At 36.9% G+C, this 23,079-nt stretch overlaps 1 protein-coding gene across 6 annotated transcripts in view; it reads right to left on the bottom strand.

Annotated features, from left to right (window-relative positions):
• LOC108701460 (partitioning defective 3 homolog B) overlaps positions 1–23,079 on the bottom strand; it is a 653,761-nt gene that overhangs the window by 494,596 nt on the left and 136,086 nt on the right. For all 6 annotated transcript variants that reach the window (XM_018236176.2, XM_018236179.2, XM_041576955.1 and 3 more), the window contains exon 4: positions 15,795–15,895. In XM_018236176.2, the coding sequence (XP_018091665.1) occupies positions 15,795–15,895 (101 nt within the window). The remainder of the gene's footprint in view (positions 1–15,794; positions 15,896–23,079) is intronic.

The raw sequence follows: 23,079 nt of genomic DNA, 5'->3' as shown, positions 1-23,079 counted from the left end.
ATATTTTACAACTGGGGGTACTTTATTAATTATAATACACAAATTTTAGTTAGTCATGTGACAGAAATTACATCACTACTCACCGTTTATAACTGATGACATCACTACTCACCGTTTATAAGGATATAATTTACAAGATATTCATGGCTTTTGTGTATTATATATATATATATATATATATATATATATATATATATATATATATATATATATATATATATTCATTTCCAAGAATCCACACTCACAGGACTTAAAATTACAAAAAAAAATTCTTTATTGCAGAATTAAAAACTGTCATTTCGGCCCAACCAAGGCTTTTCTCAAAGTGCCAAATACACAATGATCATGCCTTAAATCCACTTTGTGGCGGGAACACAGCAGCATATTCTATGACATCATAATTAGGCAGCCTGCGTTTAAGGTATCACTATAAATCAATCTAATATATAGACAAATCTTACATACCACAACTCCACATTGCCATTCATCAGTTAATACAACAAAGTTTAAAAACAAGACACACACAATAGCATTCTTAAAGGAACAGTTCAGTATGAAAATAAAAACTGGGTAAATAGATAGGCTGTGCAAAATAAAAAATGTTTCTAATATAGTTAGGAAAAAATGTAATATATAAAGGCTGGAGTGAACAGATGTCTAATAAAACAGCCAGAATCCAACTTCCTGCTTTTCAGCTAAATTTTATAACTCTAAATTAGTCAGCGACTTGAAGGGGGGCCACATGGTACATTTCTGTTCAGTGAGTTTGCAATTGATCCTCAGCATTCAGCTCAGATTCAAAACCAACAGATATGACCCATGTGGCCCCCCCTCAAGTCTCTGATTGGTTACTGCCTGGTAACCAGGGTAACTAGTCAGTGTAAACCAAGAGAGCTGAAAAGCAGGGAAGTAGTGTTCTGACTGACATGTTATACATCAAATCACTCCAGCCTTTATACATTACATTTTTGGATAACTAACTATATTAGAAACATTTTTTATTTTGCACAGCCTATCTATTTACCCAGTTTTTATTTTTACACTGAATAATTCCTTTAAATGTATCAATTTTCAAAAATCCCGCATTAACTATATAAACATATTTCCTACTGAGTCATTCTCTGAGTCGATATAATTTTAGGCTTCCAGTCATATAGTGGACTATTACACAAGTTCCACCCCCGTTGCAATGGATCCAGTGCCATAGATAGCCTTCACTTCACAGGTTTACTCTCAGTTGATTCTTAATTTCTATGGTTTCTGCTTTGCTCTAATTCTTAATGTTTATTGTCTGTGCTTTACTAAATTTATCATTTATCCCCTTTCCTCATCTCATAATACCACTCAGATTTAATCTTTTGGTGTCCCGAATTCAGTAGTAGTTGCTACACAGTCCTATCTAATATTCTATTACACATCAGGAATGTGGTTCCATGCTAATAAACCAAGTATATATATATATATATATATATATATATATATATATATATATATATATATATATACACACATACAAAGGAGCTACTTTTATTTATATTTTATTTGTAGTTTTCCCAAAGGGTATATATAATGCCCTCCAGTGGATTGTTGGAGCAGAATAGTAGATATTCAATAGCTTTACCATAATAAGTTTGAAATCCCAAAACATTCATTATTATTCCCCTTGACAGCTTTGGCAGCAGGCCTCTGGGGTTAGCTAAATCAGAAGTTGATTATTATCTTTTATTTATATTTGCCTGCTCGTTTCCGCTTCCTTATTACTTTTCTTGACTAAGCCAAGACTTTGTATTAACCCCATTAGAGCCAGAGGGCAAAGTATAGCAACGTCCTGCCAAGCTATTAACAGTGAAGAGGCTTAAATGTTTAGGAAAGTCATGTGTGCAATTACTGACAAGAACTCAATTTGCTTCCACTAAGATAAGGAATTAGATATCACATTTATTCAAAACACCAAATTTACAATAGCAGGAACACTAGACAAATCCATTCTTTAATTCTATTTTAAAATGTACACCTACACAACAGAGTTGTTCTTTATACAGAGCTCTAGTTATTCTCTACTTAAACAGAGTCCTCACCACTATGACTGAATATTGTTTATGGCAGATTAAAAAAAAAAAATACAACTTGGTTGGCGGATACCATATCCTGCCAAGAGAGGGAAAACTGATATGCGTGTCTCCCACATATCCCACTGAACTACAAATCATGACCTCTCCACAAAAATACATGAAGTATAGAGTATCTGACTGAAATGTACAGTACTGCTTGATCACATAGAAATAAAGTAACATTTTCCTTTGGGTATATATCTGCCAAAATCCTCAAATGAAAAGGCAGTGCTAAAGTAGAAGGCAAACAAACACAAATAGATTATATTACATTATTTTGATATTGGAATTGCACATGATCTCCGGGCACCACAGCAGACATGAACAGGTATATTGTTTTCAGCCTGACTGCCTGGACCACAATTTGCCCATATTATGTGTGTATGTGGCTAAATGTATTCTCATTTGACTATGAAGATTTTCATTCATCCAGGTCATAGTATATCTAGTGTAGGTCAATGTAAAAACAACTGGACTTGCTGAGTAATCAATGAAGACGTTTCACTGCTCGGATGAGTAGTGAAATATCTTCATTGATTACTCAGCAAGTCCAGTTGTTTTTACATTGACCTATACTAGATGTATTCTCATTTGTAATTCATATTCATCATATCACTCCCAAACTGAATGGTCATTTTTCAAGATCCTAAACATTTGGAATTAATAACCTGCCTTTTCCTCTTATGCATACAATTACAAATCAGCAGAACATTAAAACTCATTTTGATAAGTTGAAATTGATTTGTTCATCTAAGGAAAAAACCCTCAATCTTCAAGCTTTTCAGTCATACTTGTTGATGAGCAAATTGCAACTAACAACATTAAGGTAACTCCTTTCAATTTCATTAGCAATGACTCCCCACTAGTGATGGGTGGATTTTTTAACCTTGTTGTCCCGCGGGAATGCTGCCCATAGACTTGTATGGCGATGATCATCAAAAAAAAAAAACTATGTAAAATAACAGAGGCAAATCTTGCATTCGCATGGTGTGAAATTACACACACCTTTATAAATTTGCTCTTTATTTTACACAGCTATTTACACAGTTTTTAGTCTAATTCCATTTTACACAGCATAATAAATATGCCCCATAGAATTGTGTGGAAGTACATACTTAATAATGTTATAATAAGAAGAATAATATATGGAGACGCTCATCTTCCTGGAAACACAGAAAAATAATTAATGTATACCAATTATCAGGGGCATAACTATAGTGCAAGCAGACCCTAGAGAAGGGCCCAGGAGTGTAGAAGGCCACACAAAGCCCTAATCAATAAGCAGTTTTTTTTTTGTATATTCTTTATTTTACGTTTTACTATATACGAAAATTCAAAAACAAAGTGAGTCAGAACATTAGCAACATATTCATATAGACATATATAGTTCAATGTGATTTTGCATCTTTATTCCAGGGGGAATTAAATGGAGTCCATATATGCTGTTAAAGTAAGCTACTCTCATGTAATACCCTATGGCATGATATATGTTTTAAGGATGCTCCCATCCTGTAGAAATTTCTAACAAAGTCTGATTCAATATGTGTTACCCATGCTGACCAAGTAGAGACAAAAGCAGTGTTTTGACATATAATTTTAAAAGCACTGGAAATGTTTAATAAATATATATTGGAAAGTTGCTTAGAATTATGTTTTTATTTATAAGGCTTTTATTAGGCAAATTTATTTAGGTATTTACTTGCCCTTTAAGCGAGTCATGCGACAGCACTAAACGCCAAATATAACTGATGACATTGCTATGCATTGTTTTTATGGATATAATTTATAGGATATTCATGGTTCTTGTATATCATATATTATGCTTTGTAACTCTTGGTCTGATCAGTGTAAGAGAAACATATAACCTAGTTCACAACAATGATTTGACTTTTGAGTCATGGGTACCATGCGAGGACCCTGAAATTTAAAATGTTGTTGATAACGGGCAATACAGTCGCTTAAAGCAATACTGCAATGAGCACACAAGATGCAGCTAAAGTTAAGAGCCAGAGCTACTAGAAGGAGCAAAACTATAGGCCCTTGGAGATCCAGCACTAATGCAACCTTTAGCCTGTAAGGACACCATACTTCTAAGAGGGGCTCCCTTTTTTTCATCAGCAAACAATTGTTTCTCTAGGGACACATTCTTCTGAGTTTGAATAAAAGCTAGAGACAAGGCAGAATTCTGCTCTGGGGCCTCCAAAGTCAAACTATGCTCCGACGAAAGTAAGAAAATTCCCAAGAGATGAATATGCAGAGAACTCTGACATGAAACTGTTATTTATACAAGTATTCTTTGATTTATAATAGATCCCTTGTTACTACGTCTATTTCTTTTATCTTAAGTGGGCCCAGTCTGTGACGTATGGATAGCAGACATAGTATTTTGGGTTATCTAAAACTCTTCAAATACTATAAAAATAAAAACTTAGGACAAACCAAACAATGCATCAGCCATCATCCCCTTATCTATATATTACATGCTGCCATTGCCAGGCTCCATGGGGGAACAAGATTTGATAAAGTTTCAGCTACAGCCCCAAGGGTTGTGTAATAAAAGACAAAAAGGGGTATATGTATTAACATTAGAGAAAAACATCACCAGTAGCCCATATAAACCAATTGTTTTCTAACTAGTAGGTGATTGTTCAAATCTATATGAAGATGAGTTGCAATGGGCATCATCAGGACTGGACTGGGATTCAAAATAGGCCCTGCCATTCATAGTACACAGAGGCCCAAACAGACCCCAACAGCCCACTTAATAGTCACTTTCTATGGCATCTTACAGCAGCCCCTCTGGCATTTGCCAGAACCCACATATTGCCGGTCCGGGCCTGGGCAACACCAACGGTGTTTGTCTCCAATGTTAATAAATACACCCCTCGGTTTGCCCAGGTACAGTAACATATAGCAATCAATCAGCACAAAGAATTTACTAGTAACCTGTTTAAACACAAACATCTTATCGGTCTCTATGGGTTACTGCACCTGGGCAGACTTAATGCCTTTTATTTCATATGGGGTCACAGACTTGAACCTGAGCAGTAAAGTAACATTTTCATAAAGTTCCTCTAATGTGGATGTGTCTAAGTTAGAATTTGACAAATGGGAAAAGCAGGTAAAATGGCAGTGCTACTTTTTCAATGGGCTGGAGCTTTTTTGCTCCATAAAGAAGCACTTACCCAAGGAAAAATGTAACTATTCAATTCACAAGGGGGTGCCTAACATACTGGTACTCCCTGTGAATCAGGGTTTCCTTGTCCTTTCAGTACAGCTTCATTTACAAATGGCACTTACTGTGAGCCTTGAGCTGAAAGATAGAAAACATACACTTCTGCCAATCGAACAGACATAAACTGTGAAGAACTCTTTGGGGGAAATGGATTCCTGAAAATCAGTTTCTATGCAGCCAGAGATTTCACAGTGAAATATAGCAATGCCTTCAAATCTAACCAACTCCAGATGTATGTATGATCATCTAATCAGACATCAAAAGCTCTATACTGACAACCCACAGCCCTGATTTTGGGTATCCATGACTTTTCACCACTAAAACAAACGTGAACATAGTTCAAACTTTGATGCATGAAATCAAATTCATTTTCTTTAACATTAAAGACTGTTATGCTTTTGCATTCTGTTCATTCTCTTATTCTAAAACTCAAGATTCTATGACAGACGTTTTATCTCAATGTAAGACAGTAAGACCTAAGAGCAAGGACATATATGTGTCAAGAAAGGAAAACACTGGTTCATAGCAAACAGAAAACTGTAGAGGGGTCACAAACTTTTCAACATAAGTCCAATGACCTCGGGCTTGTGCCAAACATACGTTTTACCTAATATTTTAATTATGAGAAATGTGTTTTTGCCATTTCTTGAGATAAACAGGACAATTCAAACCACTTCATTTGGTCCTTGCGAGTTAGATAATTAGATTCCCAGAACTAAGACAATCCCCCAGTATAACGGACTACTTATTATCTCTGCACTAATAATATATTTACCTAGCTTGCAAGGAAACAACCTGGAGTAGCAGCTAAACACAGTGGGGCTCATTTATCAACACTGGGCAAATTTGCCCATGGGCAGTAACCCATGGAAACCAATCAGATCGTGGCATTAATTGTTCTACTTGCAGCTGGCTTAAAAAAGCTAATCACTGATTGGTTGCTATAGGTAACTGCTCATATGCAAATTTGCCCAGTGTTGATAAATGGGCCCCACTGTGTTTAGCTGCTACTCCAGGTTGTTTCCTTGCAAGATTTTTTCAAGTAATGAGTTGTAATGGTATGATCAAGCACCCCTGAATGCAGCCATTTTCACAACATTTTGATGCTGTAAGAGATACTCTCAAAGGAGAGGCATTAAAGAAGTTGGTGTATAGTTGTAAACTTTTAAGAATTTTTATAAATGTAATATCTGGTAATTCAACAGTTTTCCATAGAAATTGCTGGTTCAGCTTACAACACGCCTTGAAAAGCAGCTGCACCTGAGGTCATGGGCACAACCAGAGGAAAAACACTATATTGGGAAGCTTTACATGCTGGGTTTGGAACAACTGGACAAGTGGAATTTAACGTAAGCGATAATTGTGTTTTGGGCTGTTTTATGAGTTTTGCACTGAATATTGATCAGTTCAGGCATGTTGGAAAATGTTATCTCCCAATGAACAATCGCAGGGTGAGGAACTGAAGAGAAGCTGCAGTGACGCAACCTTGAGCTGAAAGGAACATTAAAATCAAAAAATGAAAGTGTTTTAAAGGAATGATAATATAATATACTGTTGCCCTGCAAGTGTGTTTACTTCAGAAAGACTACTATAGTTTATATAAACAAGCTGCTGTGTAGCCATGGGGGGCAGCCATTCCAAGCTGTAAAAAGAGAAAAGGCACAGGATACACAGAAGATAACAGATAAGCTCTGCAGCATACAACAGGATTCTTCAGAGCTTATCAGTTATCAGCAGAGTATCCTGTGCTTGATTGGCTGCCCCCAAGGCTACACAGCAGCTTGTTCACATAAACTATAGTTATGTTTCTGAAACAAACACACCAGTTTTACCAGTGCAGGGCAACAGTACATTATTTATTAATTCCCTTAAAACACTTTCATTTTTTGGAGTTACTGTTCAGGCTACTGTATTAAGACCATGTATAAATTACAAAACTTCCATAACAGCACATAAAACTGCATAAGTAATGGAAATTCAAATAAAATCTCCAGTTTATTAAAAGGTTGAACGGTTTGCTTCACAAATGTATATACAGGTATGGGACCTGTTTTCCAGAATGCTGGGGACTTTGGGGTTTCCAGATAAGGGGCCTAATTTGGATTTCCATACCTTAAGTCTAATAAAAAATTACTTGAATATTAAATACAATTTTTTTTTGATTTGCCTCCAATAAGGATTTGTTATATATCTATAAATAAAAGTGTTTCACTGAACATAATTCACTGGGACTTCTTCCAGGTTATGAGTGGGTGGTTCATGGAAAGGAAACAGGAAGGAAACCATAACCCTTAGGCAGACACTTGATTTGCTCTTACAGTAATCCGTCACTTTTTTTTGGGTTAACACAAGGCAGACACACATTGCCTATTGATTATATTGTGTTACTATCACAACTGAGCTCATGCAAAACAAATGTCGAATTTCCTACAAGAAGATGTAGAAGCCCTGTAATCTGGAATTTTGCCCTTCCTTTTATAAGCATCGAGAAAAACTCAAGCCAATTTCACAAGGTAAAAAGCACACCCATATTTAAATAAGCCACACCAATAATTGCTGCAGCTGACTATCCATCCTCTATATGAAACTAATCTCTTTTTCCACCTTTCTCTGTTTCACCTATTACCTAATTAAATCCTGACGGACAGACTTTGCAACCAAAGCTTTAGTATGGCACAGCTCAGGGTTTGCACCAAGCATTCCATTTCTGTACATCTGTATGCAGTTCGGGAGATGCCACACTGCTTTGATATAAAGATTTCAGTATAATGTCAACACTAATGAGCAACAATAAAATGTTCTGCAATTTCAATTTTAAGAATGTTTCCGCAAATACAACATCCCCCAATCATATGCAAATATGTAAGAAATAACTATACACACACACAAAGAATTTTGTTGTAAAAGGTAAACAAAAGGCAATTGTCATTATTACTAGTGTAGCAGGTCAGTGATCCACCTTTGATGCCAGATCTAATGGCAGAGACCTTAGTTCAAACTCCTGTGGGAACTTCCTGAGTCCTTGGGTAGGTGCCCATGCATATTAAGTACATTTATGATGGCTGGCTTAATTACTGCAATACCTATAACATGCTTTGGATCACATGGAGAAAAAAAATCACTATATACTATAAATAACAAACTTTCCTTTACTTGTTATTTTTTATCTAAAAGGGTAACACTGTAACTTCAGTAACTTTATTCTCGTACATTTGTTTTTCAATAATATTTTTTTTTTATGTGCTGGATAATATATCTGCTCAGTATCTTCATCTGATAAACTCTGCTCCAATATGTTTTGCCCAACCTGTTGAAAAAGTTAAAGTAAAGTGGAAGTATATTCCATATTCACATTAAAAAGCATGACCCTGACACTGGTAGGAGCCTCTGGACAGAACCATGGCATGATACGCCATCACAAACTATTAGAGCCACAATATGTTGTCTTGGCTGTGTTGCAGCAAAGAGAAAATGTCAGGCAGACACAAACCTCTGCTTCACTTATTATGTATGCCTGAATCATTTAGACAGCACCAATCTGTCTTCATAAAACACTTTACAGGATAATACCCCAGGTGTCTACATCTTCAGCCAAGTAGCCCCATTCAAAATTATTTAGATGAGGATTTTGCTCATTAAGAAGATAAACTAAATGTTTCCAACATTCCTGTAATGGAGAAGTGCTTAGCCTTGTCAACAGCATTGGACAGAGGATTTTATATTTTCAAAACAAAGGCACACTGAAATACAAGGGCAACACAGCCCACTGTCTCTTTATCAGTGGACAGCTCAAACTCCTGGGTGCGGCAGAATACTCACATTATGCTGCTGTTCAGTTCACTCTATTCTCGACATGCCTATTTATTACTACTACTGTCCAGTCATTTGTAGACAAGCTGATTATTTTAAAATAAATATATATACTGAAATAAAGCCCTTATACATCTCTAAAACCAAGACCTCCAATAATTCACCCTCTATCTCCTCAAACACACACTGCAATGTAATGAATGTAGCATGCGTTGGCTTACACAGTGGGACTGCTTACACATATTCTCTGAAACCTCCATCATTTCAAAGGATTAAATCCATCACCGATAACATAAAGCCACGCTGAGTAATTTAAACAAACAGACGGTGAATTATGTTGCATGTTCACAATGGGCAGAACTCGGTTTTTTTATTATGCAAATATCAGATAAAAGGCTAGTTATCTACCATGGCCAGCACCTTGACATTTTTCCTTTTATCTATGAACAAAAGATTTTAGTAGCCCTTCTCAACATTTGTGATACCATTTTACTTGGTTCCACCTGTGAAATAACAATGACAATGCTCAGTGATGACAAAATGCAACTGAATAAAATAATTCACCCTCCAAAGCTTTCCTTAATTTGGAATACAAGACCTTAAGTTTGCTAACAATCAATTAAAGCATTATACCCTCCATGACTGTTTTGCCAGCAATAAGAATTAATTATATCTTAATTGGGATCAAGTACATGGTAAGGTTTCATTATTACAAAGAAAAAGGTATGTGAATTATTTTATTAAAATTGAGTCATACAGGAGATGGCCTTCCTGTAAGTCCGTGCTTTGAGGTTTTGTATAACAGATCACATACCTGTATCATTTTTTTGCAAGCTATTAGGCATCTATTGGCCTGTTTGCTGCAAACATTAACAAAAAACACACACCAAATCAAGTTTTAAAGCTTTTATATAACCCCAACAGGATCCTTGTTGAGCTAACAGAAGAGTAAAACGCAATTTAAAGTGGTAGTTTAACGGTAGACATTGCTATTATGAGGCTATTTGCTCTTGGTCTTAAATTCTTATTTTCTGAATTCTTTGAATTATTTAGCTGTTTGTTTCAGCAGCTATCTGGTTGCTAGGGTTCACTTTACTCTTGCCTGAAAATAAAGATGACTAAAAATTAAAAATAATCAATAAATAACAAAAATGTAGCCTCAGAGGGGAATATTTTCATTCTGCAAAGGTGAACCCCTTTTGAATGCTGGAAAGAGGCAGAAGAAGGTGGTATGCTTTAAAATTATAAAAATTTGATAAACGAGGATATTCTATAGCAAGCTAAAATTTATCTTAAAGTTAAACTACAATTCTTTGAAATTCCTAAGTACTGTGGAAAATCCAGAGTGCAATGATGTTTTATGTCTATCACCAGCTCTTTAGAGTGATTGTAAGAAGTCTATTTATTTATTTATCTATGTAGTAAAATGCCTGGTCACCAGTAAGGTTGCCCATATATTGTTTTGTCCTTCTCTACCTTGTGTGTTGCAAAATAGTTCTTGTGTCCAACTGCTTTATTTATAGAAGAATGATTGTTGACCGTGCTTTCCTTAAAAGATGTGCTATTTTTGCATACATACATACATACAGTACATCAACGAGGCAACTAGTTTTATAGACCACAGGTTCAAAATACAAGTCAGTCTGTTATATGTCTCACTGTTACCTGTATGGAGAATGGCAACACTTCAGTTATTAGTCAAATGCAGCCCTGAAGCAGCAGCACCGGTGGGCCCGGGCCCCCCAATACGACACTGAACCCTGGGGTAGTGCTCCTGTTTGCTGAAACTGTACCGGCCAGGGTACTTTCCTACAGCCCATTGGAGTGATCATTTTCTTCCTTCTTCAGGGCCCCAAAAAGACACTTTCCACACTACTTCACATGTGCATCCAACATGAAAAAGAAGAAGCTAAGGCCAGTGCAGTTTAAAGCTCAGGAGCAGTGACAAGGACATTTTAGGTGCTGCTGACCACCAGGGTGTGGAATAGTCCTGATGGGATGCATAACAGCGCTGATGCAGGTGGTTATTTAAATGCTCTAATGCACGTTTTTGGGCCAAGAACTGCCGTGTACTTGCTTAATAAGTGGCGATGACAATTTAGACATTTAGAATGTCTATATCTGTTTGTACAGTGAAAAGCTATGCATGCACTTGTAAATAATGTTTCCTGGCACCCCCTTCCCCATTACCCTTCCAAAAATAAGTTACCTGAAGGCTGAGTAGGTCAAAATTATCTTGCAAATCTTTTGCAAAAAACATCTGCCACCAAGTGGTAGATGTGACAATAACATCCAGCAGGAGAAATAGAAGCTAAAGCTCTTCTTTATAATTAGGGAGATAAGAACTGAAAAGCTGCATGGAAAGACTTGTATGATGATCTTCCAGTTGCATCTGGAAGCACAGTATCATGCATAATGAGCAGAGATGGCTACCCACACACAGTTATCATTTTAAAAAAGTTTTTTTAAGAGGAATGATATATTTGCAATGTAACTAGTACAGTAAACTACATCCCTAAAACCACACCAATGTTACAATGTTCAGCGAAAACCCCATCTATCATAGGTTCGATCTTTTCACTTCAAAGTGGGGTTCTCCACTTTTAAAGTGAACCAAAGTACACAAAATATTGTTCATTGCAAACAGGCTGAAATAAATATAATTTAAAATATGTATCATTTAATTTTTGCATTACTATTCGGATGAATTTTAGCGAACTCAACTGCAATTTAATTTTAAAGTGCAACAATCCGCACAAAGAGAAATATATCTATACAGAATTAAAGTTACATTTTTAAAGCTCTTGCATAAGTAAATCTTGTTAAAACTAGAAATTCGGCAGTTTTGAGCTATGTTTGGTCATGAGTTGAGGCTCAAATGTAAACTATTGAAGAATTGTTACTCTCTTGGTAATATTTAGTTCTGCCATAAGAACTAGCTAGCAGAAAGGGGTTAATAGTGGTTAGACGCAAACTGAAGATTTACAGTAGGTCTGGATGGTTTTGTGGGGAATTCTGGATTTCAAATGGTCTGACAGTCTTGCTTGGAATTGCTACAGAATGCTGCGGGAGTAATATTTACAGCCCTGGGGATGCAGATTAATTCAAATGCACTGAAAGCAGCTGGTTTGAGAGACCAACTGTCTCAGAGGTGTAAGAATGGGGAAGGAGGCGATGGAGCTATAAACATAGTCAGCATGAAGGTCAGTGTGAAAGCCGAGGCCATCTGTTGTCTGGGGTGCACTGAATTCTGGTGGCCTGGCTTGGTGTTATCCCATTGAGTGACAGCCTCCCTCCCAAGTGTAACACAAAGCACAAACCACATGTTGGCTGAGGCAAGAAGGGAAGCAATGTGGCAACACTAAAACAAAGTAATCATTAAAGGACTCTGCTATGGTTTGACAAGTTTTTTGTTTCTGCGTTTTGGACTGGGAAGGCAAGTTAGTATATACCTGATATATCTATACAGAGAGAACGCAACAGAGAAGCAGTGGTTGCCTTATTCTATTGCTTATTTATATATTGCAATTTTAAAGCGAACACTGTCATGGATCTAGAAAAAATAGTAGACCTTGGCTCTAAAGAAAACCAAAAAATGAACTGGATCTAAATATAAAAAATATATCCTTTTTAATGCTAAACAAATTCAAGATCCCACTATATGTACTGCGCCCGGAGGATCTGACCATGTATACTTGGCCATAGACTTGGATCTGCGAATTGAGCCAGCTGGAACAGGTCATCTGCAGATGGCAGGAAGAATAACCAAGGAAATATGGTACTCCCCCCCAATGGAGGCACAAGCTGGGCTTTCTCATGCTGAGACACAATACACTGTGCGAAAGGGTTGTTCAACCTGAACACGATATAAAAAAAAAATGTGTTGTCGAAAACATATTTTGCCTATTGTTTTAACTAAAAAAGCCCTATTTTTTATTATTAATCATTATTTTATGATAGTTTTTTTGGCACTTTGTAACTTGAGTGTCAGCCCAACATATTTTACAATATAAATCCCATACACGTATAAGCAAATCCCTTTCTATGGACTGGTAACTTGGTTAAATACCCTCTTCTCCTCCCACATTTGCTCCAAGGAAGTGGCAAAATAAAAGTTTTTTAGTTTAATTATTTATTATTATTATTATTATTATTATTATTATAATTATTACTACCATTTCTTAAAACAAAAAGAAACATAGTATAGTCAGCACAAAATGTGGAAGGGTTGCCTGTGGGTTTGGGGTGAGGAGTGGCTAAGGCATAAATTAACTTTAGTTATGCACCAGCTACAGTATTTTGGGTTTATGTGCTAGAAGGATAGTCTTTGTTGTCTACGTACTTTAGGGCACTTGTGTAAAAAATGTTTTAAAGGGTTTAAAGGTGCGATTGCAGTATTCCTTTAAGAGGGCCATACATGTGCTTACTAACTTGAACATTCTTTGCAAAGTTGATTATTAGCCCGTTCTTAAGGTCGACTGACAACTATACAAGGGTGAAGGCTGCAAAGAATGTTATCTATTCCCATAGGGTCTGTAGAGCCCCCATATGTTCCAATCTGTGGCCTAGGTGCCAAACATTTTTATTAGTCAATTTTGTCCATAACCCGCGTGGCTATGTAGGAAAAGAATGCCTCATTTGATGATATCACAAAACAAGCAAGTTTTCCATCATATGTGAGCTTTAGAGAACTTATCCAGCAAAAAATAATAGAGGGTATTGGCCCAAAAAGTTATGTGTATATATAATCATGTAACATGTATCAGTGTCCTACTCTGACACTTAGACACTATTATGAAACCTTCGATAGAATGGGAATAGACTGGTAAACTGCCATTCTACCCAGTGGGGTTATTAGTAGAAATAAACTAGCAGACACAATATAAGTAAACCAAATATCTATTTATCTAAAGAATATAGGTGATCTTATCCAAAGGAAATAGGCCAGTTACCGACCATGCCAGAAGAGGACAATTGCAGTAGGGAAACATATAGAATAAGTTATTTAAAAAATAATAATTTTGTAGGTAATAATGAATAACACAAAGTGCTGGGTTTACTTTGGGGCTAAAAATTAATATCTTCAAAAATTGCCTATTTATTGGAGCTTCCAATGGATCTGTAATGGTCCCTGTCTGTGTTTCAAATGAGGGGTGGAAGTGTCCGAATGGTCCATGCCAAAAGCACAGTAGGAAGGGGAATAGCCAATCACAGCCCTGCAGTCACACAAGCAAAGAAAGGCTTCAGTTTCCTATCAGGACAGCTTAGCTGCTACTTGGTTTCTATCCTACAGTGTAATGTGCTGAGTGCCACCAGCTCCCCTGCACAGCCTGGGAATTCAGCAGGCAGAAAGTGGAACAGATGGGCAGGGCTAGTTGAGTTTGGGGGGATTTTTTTAATAAATCAGCCCCAAACACATATACTGCATTTGAAGTAGGGATGCACTGAATTCAGGATTCGGTTTGGGATTCAGCCAGGATTTGTCCTTGAAAGCAGGATTCGGATTCGGCCAAATCCTTCTGCCTGGCCGAACCGGATTCGGGTTCGGCCGAATCCAAAATAGTGGATTCGGTGCATCGCTAATTTGAAGCACATTCCTTCTATAGTCAGAGGAGTAAAATGCACTGGCAGAGTCTTGTTTTATTGTCTTATTTAAGGAAAGGCAGTGTAATTTGCATTACAACCCTACAAAAACGATGCAGACTGTACCAGTATGACTGAAATGCATCCTTATAAATGTCCCACTCGGACACCAGAAAGTCACTCAAGTAAGGCAATATTTCACTGTAGATTTAAAGGGGACCCAGTCACCCAAAAAAATAATTCCAAATCCTTTTTTATCGTGTTAGTCAAGCAAAATTAACTTTAATTACATTGTAAAAAATTATTTGAATCTTGTTTCCTTCCGTCTGGGAATTAATAATTATAGCAAGCAGGCCGGAGCCATTTAGTGCACATTTGGATTATTTATCAACACTGGGCAAATTTGCCCATGGGCAGTAACCCATGGCAACCAATCAAATTGCTGCATTCATTCTTCTACTAGCCGCGGGCTTTAAAAAGCTAATCACCGATTGGTTGCTATAGGTAACTGCCCCATGGGCAAATTTACCCTGTGTTGATAAATGAGCCCCACTATGGTTAAGACAAGCCTTGCATCATCTCTAAATCTTGTTTACACATCAGAACTGGGGACCTGATGTCCATACCCATGCACTGGTTACATAATTAAATGGTTAAGAGAATGTGGGGAGTGTAGTTAGTGCTGAATGGAAAGTGAAAGTAATTGCTTGCCCGCCTCTATGCCTAAGGCATAGAGGAGGGGCAGGCAATATTGGATTGACAGCTGAGATTTTTAAATGAGTTTACAACAGCTATGAATGCTTAAATAAAAAATTTAAACATGTTAAATTAAATAATTGGGTTACATGTTTAATTTGAAAGGACATTGATGCTTTTTATGTCTGGGTGACAGGTGCACTTTAAGACTGGTATACATTATAAACCAATACATCTCTAGATACGATTACTGGACTGGAATCCAGTATATACAGTATGCTGGGTATGCATGAACAGATGTTGTGCAAACAATAACTTATTTTTACAAAATGTGGTTAGAGAGTTAGTCATTCACTAACCTGTGCTGAATCAGTTACATTCTGCTCAGCAGAAGAAGATGGGTGAAATTCAGCTGGTCCCACAGTTGGGTCACTGCTCCTTCTCACTAGTAAAGGAGTTCCTGCAAAGCAGAAAACATTAAAATGAAGGAAGAGCAGATCTGACTTGAAAGGAAATAGATATAGTTAAAGAATCAGTAACGACTTAAACAAAACACTCTTAATATCTCTTATGCCTTCACTGCAAGACAGTATTTTCTTTGAGAATAAACACAAAGCAAAGGCCTAATAGAAAATCCCTTTCGAGATGTCTGGTAAATGTTAATGCTTCTCATCTGGACCTGTCATTTTACAAGAGGAGAATAAATGGATTAAGCCACAGCATTTCAGCGGTTAGAAGGTCAATAGCCATTTAAAATTTCCAATGCCATCCAAAGCCTACCTGTGCTAGTCATAGGAATATATTAAATACCAATAAAACAAATTGAGTTAATTTAATGTGAAAGCTGGGATGGAAACAAATAACGCAGAACCGTAATGAGCTGAAAAAGCCTCTCCAGTGTGAACAGCAGCAGAGTCACAGTGCAATACCATCTGTGCATCAATCTCACCATGAGAAGGATTACATGAGGATATCACCTTGGTTGTATGGAAATATGCCCATGCATTTTTTTTATTGATCACTGTCCTTCACGGAAATGATTACACTGACAGCTGGAGCTGCAAAATCAAGCCCTTAGATTTGTAAGACCAAACAGGGCCACATGGATACTGTCTGAACCTGCACAAAAATCTGTAGTGCACACGGAGAGTCACATTTCACATTTTGGAGAGAAAATATGCATACAATCCAAATGTGTTACATTTTGAGTAACTGGAAAACACTTTATTAAGATTTTCCAAGCACAAACTGAATGTAATCCTCTTCCAGATAGTGGGTAATGCATTAAAATTGCTTATAGAAAATGAGTTACTTTGTAGAATATTCATTTTCTTGACTATGCAATCTGTGTCTTATAATGGCAAAGATGGTACGGTTCAGCTTGTATGTAAACTATTCTGCAATGAGTAGCTGTGATTTAGGGTGCAAGGCAGAAACCCATGGGCAAACCTAATGTTTCCTCCACAGCAAAAAAAAAAAAAATGTATTAACATCTGGAGTGTGTGTATTGCACATTGCAGAAATTAGCATCCAATAGCTAAAATTTCATAGCCACACCATGAATGCGAATTCATTAAAGAAATCGCAATTTTCCATTTAGCTCAAGAGCTTCATTATTCTAACGGGTAGCTTTCTGTATGTATGACAGCTTGTTTGCATAATGACAGTGAAAATGAGGGATTTTTTTCTTCTCATGATAAGAGGCAGAGAGGCTGAAAACAAGGCAGTAAACAAAACACATTCTGCTTACTTTAATATGAAAAGGCAAAACATATTACTTCATTAAATGGTGTATTTAAAATAGCAGATATTGTAAATTCTACGGTATACTGATAGTAGAAGAGCTGCAAGTTAGAAGTAATAATGTAATACAAATATCTGTGTAATCCACAATAACCAGGATTGCCAAAATTTAGTAATGTCTTGAGGTATACAACCACTGGGAAGAAAATGTCGGGGGACCAACTGCTGATTTCAACCCGCACATGCGTACATACTCCCAATCATGTCACTAAATGCTTACTGCATGCCTGGAATTTAAAGAGAACCTGCACAAAATAAATTGGGAGAATGCTTCAAATTCGGGAGAATGGGGTAGGATGACAGGAAACCGGGGGACAACTCCCAAAAAATAAAGGGGGGTGGGTTGACCGCTCTAGGTATATATATATACCTGGCCAATTAATCAATGCACATACCCTGGTCCCCTTTCTAAGTAATTCAATAAATATGCAAGTGCATGTATTTTAAATGTTACAAAGTTATGATCAAAAAGTTGATAAGTCACCATAGCACATCAAGGTAAACCCCACACGGTGGTCCCTAACTTGTTTACCTCTGGTCATAGTATAAAAGGTCTTTTACCTCTCTGCTTAATAGTATTACTAGGAGTAAATGCCTTCTGAGCCTTGGTTTCAACTTGTGGGCTAAATCCTCCCCCGCCACCTGCTTTTGCGGCTTTTAAGAGAGAGACTGCCCAAACCAACGCCCATTTTTTTTTATAAAAAAACATTAATTTGGCCAAGTCAGTAGCACTTCCATTATACTTTAATACATTTTTACTTAGCCCTAGGAGTGCTCCCACACCCCCCTTTTGTATTTGAAATGATTATCATTTCCCAGAGTTGATGGAACTATGGCAGCACATTTTTTATTGCCCTAAAAAGATATTGTGTGTGTGAATCCAGAAGTTTTGCATCATGGAGATGATTTAGTGAATGATATTCTGAGCAAGATGTTTAGCCTGCAATTGAATAATAAAAGTAGGTTTAGTAAAAAATAATGTTACAGCAAACTCTTCCCAGAATGCCACAGGGGATATATAGCATGTTTGTCTCTATAAGATAAATGCTGTGCAAAAATTGTTTTCGGGATCAACAACTCCCAGACAGCCCATTCAACTGTCAGCCTCTAGTATATGTCATAAGTAACAGCTGGAAGACCGTATGAAGTAGAAGTTGTATCACTATTGGCAAAAGAAGCTCAATCGTAACTCTATAACAGCGGATATGCGAATACATAAATTTGTTTATCAGAGTGACAGTAGGAAGAAGCATTGGCAGCCCTGCTCAAATATGGTAGGACTCAGAGCAAGGACAACAGCTCTGCATTTGCATTTTATTAAGGAGACATATAGGATAAGTGATCTAGTGGGCAATAATGAATAATATATGGTGCTCATTTCACTTTGGGCTAATTTTTTTTTTAATTGGAGCTCCCTATAGTTTTGCTATGTTTCCCTGTCTGTGTTTCACATGAGGGGTGTGCATGTCCTAACAATCCCTTCAAGAAGCACAGAATGAGGGGGATAGCCAATCACAGCCCTGCAGTCATTCCTATTATATATGTTTCATATCATAAAAATCATGTTGGACAAGGACTGCATTGACGCCATTCTCATTTGACAGGTCTCATTGGCAAGCGTGAGGGTGGTCAAAGCAGGTTGAGATATGCTCTTTTTGACAAACTCTAAAAAAAGAAGCAGATTTTGCAGTGTATGGGGCCACCTTTTCAGCTTAACACTTTGTGCTCTGTTGTGAATCTAATAGATAATGCAATTTTTGGCTGTCAGCAATCTAGGGAGCCTAGATGTAATGCTTGTAATATTGCTGAGTGCTGAAAAGAGTCATGACTTACCTTGAAATAATTTTGGGGGGAAAAAGGTATACTGCCCCTTTTAATCGTCTGGTTCCCTTTCCTGAGAGCTAATTTAAAATGTTATTCCACTGTGTCACACAACTTAGCTTCCCAATGTACATAGGTAAAATAAGTTCAATATTTTTATAGTTATTTGCAAAAGTAATTGCTAATGAAAGCAGTATCTTGCTTGCTGTTTATATTCTCTGCACTGCAGGTTATGGCCCCTGAAATAATGCAATAGAAGGCAGCTGATTAATAAACCTGGAGGAGAACAGACTTCTGCTACAGTTTTTTGGGGAGTCAGAGCCAGAGAACAGAAAGAGATACAAATTTTGATTTCTCGTTTTTTTTTTTTACAAATAACTAAAATCAGTGAAGATGTTTAACTAATGTACTATTAATAATAAATTGAATGTTATCACCAATTTCTGGGTGGAGATCCACTTTTGGGAGAGGGGGGCTCGCATAATAGGAATGTAACAATTAGAATTTGAAACGGATTAGGAGAATGTTTTGTTTACAATACAATGAATTTCTAAAGGAAAAAAAAATTACAAATGCGTGACTTCAACAACTCTACAAGCAGTTTGTCTTCAGCAACAAGCACTGGTATTTCAGCAATATAAACATTTGAGTTCTCTTGTATGATTCAGCTGTTTCGGCCCGCTATTTGAAATTCACATGAAAGACAAATATTGCCATGGGGTTCCTTGAAGATTTCAACTGTCGAGCCCTCCCTGGAACAGAGTTTGGCAGCAGTTCTTGGAGATCTGCTCTGCACTACTTTCTATTCATCTCTCATTTGTAGGAGTCAAAACAGAACTAAAATGTGATAAAAGGCACTTTGTAAAGGAAATAGACTAGTTGTCTGTGTGGAACTGAACTCTGACTTCACAGCTAGGTGGTGCAGTTAGGCACAGAGTGCTGTCTTACTGAAATGAACTACTTAAAGGAAAACCATACCCCCGAACAATGTAGGTCTCTATAAAAAGATATTGCATAAAACAGCTCATATGTAAAACCCTGCTTAATGTAAATAAACCATTTTCAGAATAATATACTTTTTTAGTAGAATGTGCCATTGGGTAATCCTAAATAGAAAATTGCTAATTTAAAAAATAAGGGCCACCTCCTAGGATCGTAGGATTCACGGTGCACACATCGGAATTTTCGGGCGAATGCGGAGTTGGAGGAATTTTCCGTTGCGGAGCTACTGCGCATGCGCTGAAATTCACAATATCTCCGATTTTTTTAATAAAAATTTTGTGACTTTGGCGCATACGGAAGATTCCTCAGAAAATGCAGATCAATATAGTAAGACCAAAGGAGATTATACAAGTCTATGGGAGACAGCCTATCAGTAATTCAGAGCTTTCTGAATTACGGGTTTCCGGATAATGGATCCCATACCTCCCAACTGTCCTGCTTTTGACAGCTCAACCCGCAGTCCTGGGTTTGTACTGAAAAGTCCTGACTTTCTCTGCACTGAACAGCCAGAAAAACAAAGTTTCTAACTTAGTAGACCAGCTATCAGGTGCAGCTAAGATACTTTGTAACAATTTTGAGATAAGCAATTAAGTAATTGTAACAATTTAGATAAGGAGGTCCCTTGGGAAAAGTTAGACTCACAGCTTAAAGGACAATTCCCCTTCATAAGCAAAACTGTAATAACTGGAAAAAAAACAGAACTATGTTCAAACTTTCATAACCTGCCAAATTTTGTAAAATGAACATGGTAATTAGGGGGTGTGGCCACAAACATGGGTATGGTCAAAAAAATTGTCCATCTTTTTATTTCCAAAATATTGGAAGGTATGCCCATACCTTTACTGTACCTCAAAGCTGCTAAAGATCTGAATCCGAAAATATCTGAAAATACTCCATCTCAAACCTGTTGAGATCATGTAGAAGTCAATGGCAGATGCCCCTGTTGTTGTTGTTGACATTGTGAACTGCACTCTTGATAAAGTCGAGTTTTCATGTTTTCGGATTGAGATTAATTTGAGTTAAAGTAAATAGGCCTTATAACAGGACAAAGCTTGGCCATCTCGTAAGAAACACATTTTAGTAAAAAAAAAACCAATATAAATAATCACTTTCCAATCTAAATATTACAATATTTAGCTTTGAGCTCACAAACCCAGTTCATCATAAGTTTCGAAAGAAGAAAAAGTGTTTAAGTGTTTTTTTGAAACTGCACATATTTTTGCTGTTAACGTTTAGCACATTCCTCCCCCTTGGGTATAAAGCCATCATTTATTTTCGTGGTTCTACAGATACAGGTGCATGTTATTTTTACTGACCAACGGTGAAACAGGATGGTAATGTTGATTGTGGGAAAGGAAATTCTTGAGGCTGATTACAACTTGGATCTTTCTTGGAAAGCTTCATTGAGCAGAATTTGGTTAGGTGGCCAGCCCTTATGCAAGCAACTATTTTGCCATACTTTGGGAAAACTTTGCAACCCCTACCAAGCCAAGGGGGATTAGCAATCATTCCTCGGAAGTCTCAGAGCAATTTTGATCATGTCATTGTGTGTTTTCTCCTTATAGTTAAGACCAAACTAGTTCAGGTTTCACCTCTAAGCTACTGTACAATCATTTGCCTACAATATGAACCTCTTTTTGCACAGTTTAAAAAAGGGAAAGATATTCTTAAATCAAAATAAAATCAGAGGCTATATTTAATGTATTTCTTCATATTGTCCCAGCCCACTATTTTGCAAACTGTAAGTCAGCTCGGTCTCCCTTCTTTACAATCTCTTTAGATTTATTGTGCATTCCCTGGAAAAAATGCTATTTAACTAAGAAAAAAAAGTGTTCAAAGAAAAAGTTAAATCAAAGCAAAAACCTCTCTGCAAGAGAAATTGTACACGAATACAAGCACATTTGTCCCAGATAAAAATATGGATTAAAGATAAAAGGGTTTGAAAATAGCATTGGCAGCAATGGATCCACAGGGCACGCCTTACATCATAGTGGAAAAAAGGCAGTTACTTTAATGGCTTTTATTTTCCTTTACCAACCTTTTAAATCTCTCATGGATTTTGGTATGTTTGTCTTGTGTAAGAGTAGTCAATGCACCCACTGGAAAGTGACCTCTAATTTGAAAGGGGAACAGAAAAACATGACACTGGAAGTTGGAGAAAAAAAGCAGATGCACAAAGATGTTTTTCTTACTCATCATTGTTCATTTGAATCATTAGACACACACACACACACACACACACACACACACACACACGTGGAAGGAACATTCATTTCGGGACATGAAGTGCAGATTTATGTTGTGTTCTGATCAGCAATAGTAATGAGCGAGTCACTGGAAGAGAGAAAGCTTGCTGTGTTATTAAGCAAACTGATTACAAATAAGCACAGCATGAGTGGGTGGGTGTAAAGATGGGAAGATAATCACAAATCTATCCATGTCATGCTATGTTCTTAAACTGTTTACCCCCACCCTTTTATATACTAAGCTGCATGTGCACCCCAGTTTACAGAGAGGTTCAGTTGAATTCCTGCATCACCATCCTCTCAATTCTCCTTTGATTAGGGCAGGGGAAGAGCAACTGGAAAACCTTTTAGGACCTACCTTGAGCCTTCATCAAGAAACATGCAAGATACCCCTCAGACAAAAGATATACATAAAATTGCCACAAAAAGCCTACATTCGTGATGTCACTAGCTAAATTTAATTTGCTGTGCAGTCTCTATTTTTTATTGTGTACTTGGACTGGAATACCATCATACATATATGGACAATATATACCCAACACCACACCTATATATTGAAATTTTACCAAAAACCCATGCCAGAGTTGTCATAAGCATACCTACTTTAGCATACAACTATGTAAGCCCATAGTCATCTGAGTAAAACTGCACTTATATACAGTTCAATGCTAATCTTAATAACTGAAAAAATACACTTAAGTATTTGTGCTCTTTTGTATTATTGATAGAGAATAGATACAGCAAGCAGTGACCACTTGCTTCATACTGAAAG

Source organism: Xenopus laevis, chromosome 9_10L (genome assembly GCF_017654675.1).
Source record: "Xenopus laevis strain J_2021 chromosome 9_10L, Xenopus_laevis_v10.1, whole genome shotgun sequence".
In the NCBI taxonomy this organism is placed as follows: Eukaryota; Metazoa; Chordata; class Amphibia; order Anura; family Pipidae; genus Xenopus; species Xenopus laevis.
Note: the sequence above shows the minus strand (reverse complement) of the source record. Positions and strands in the feature narration are given on the sequence as shown.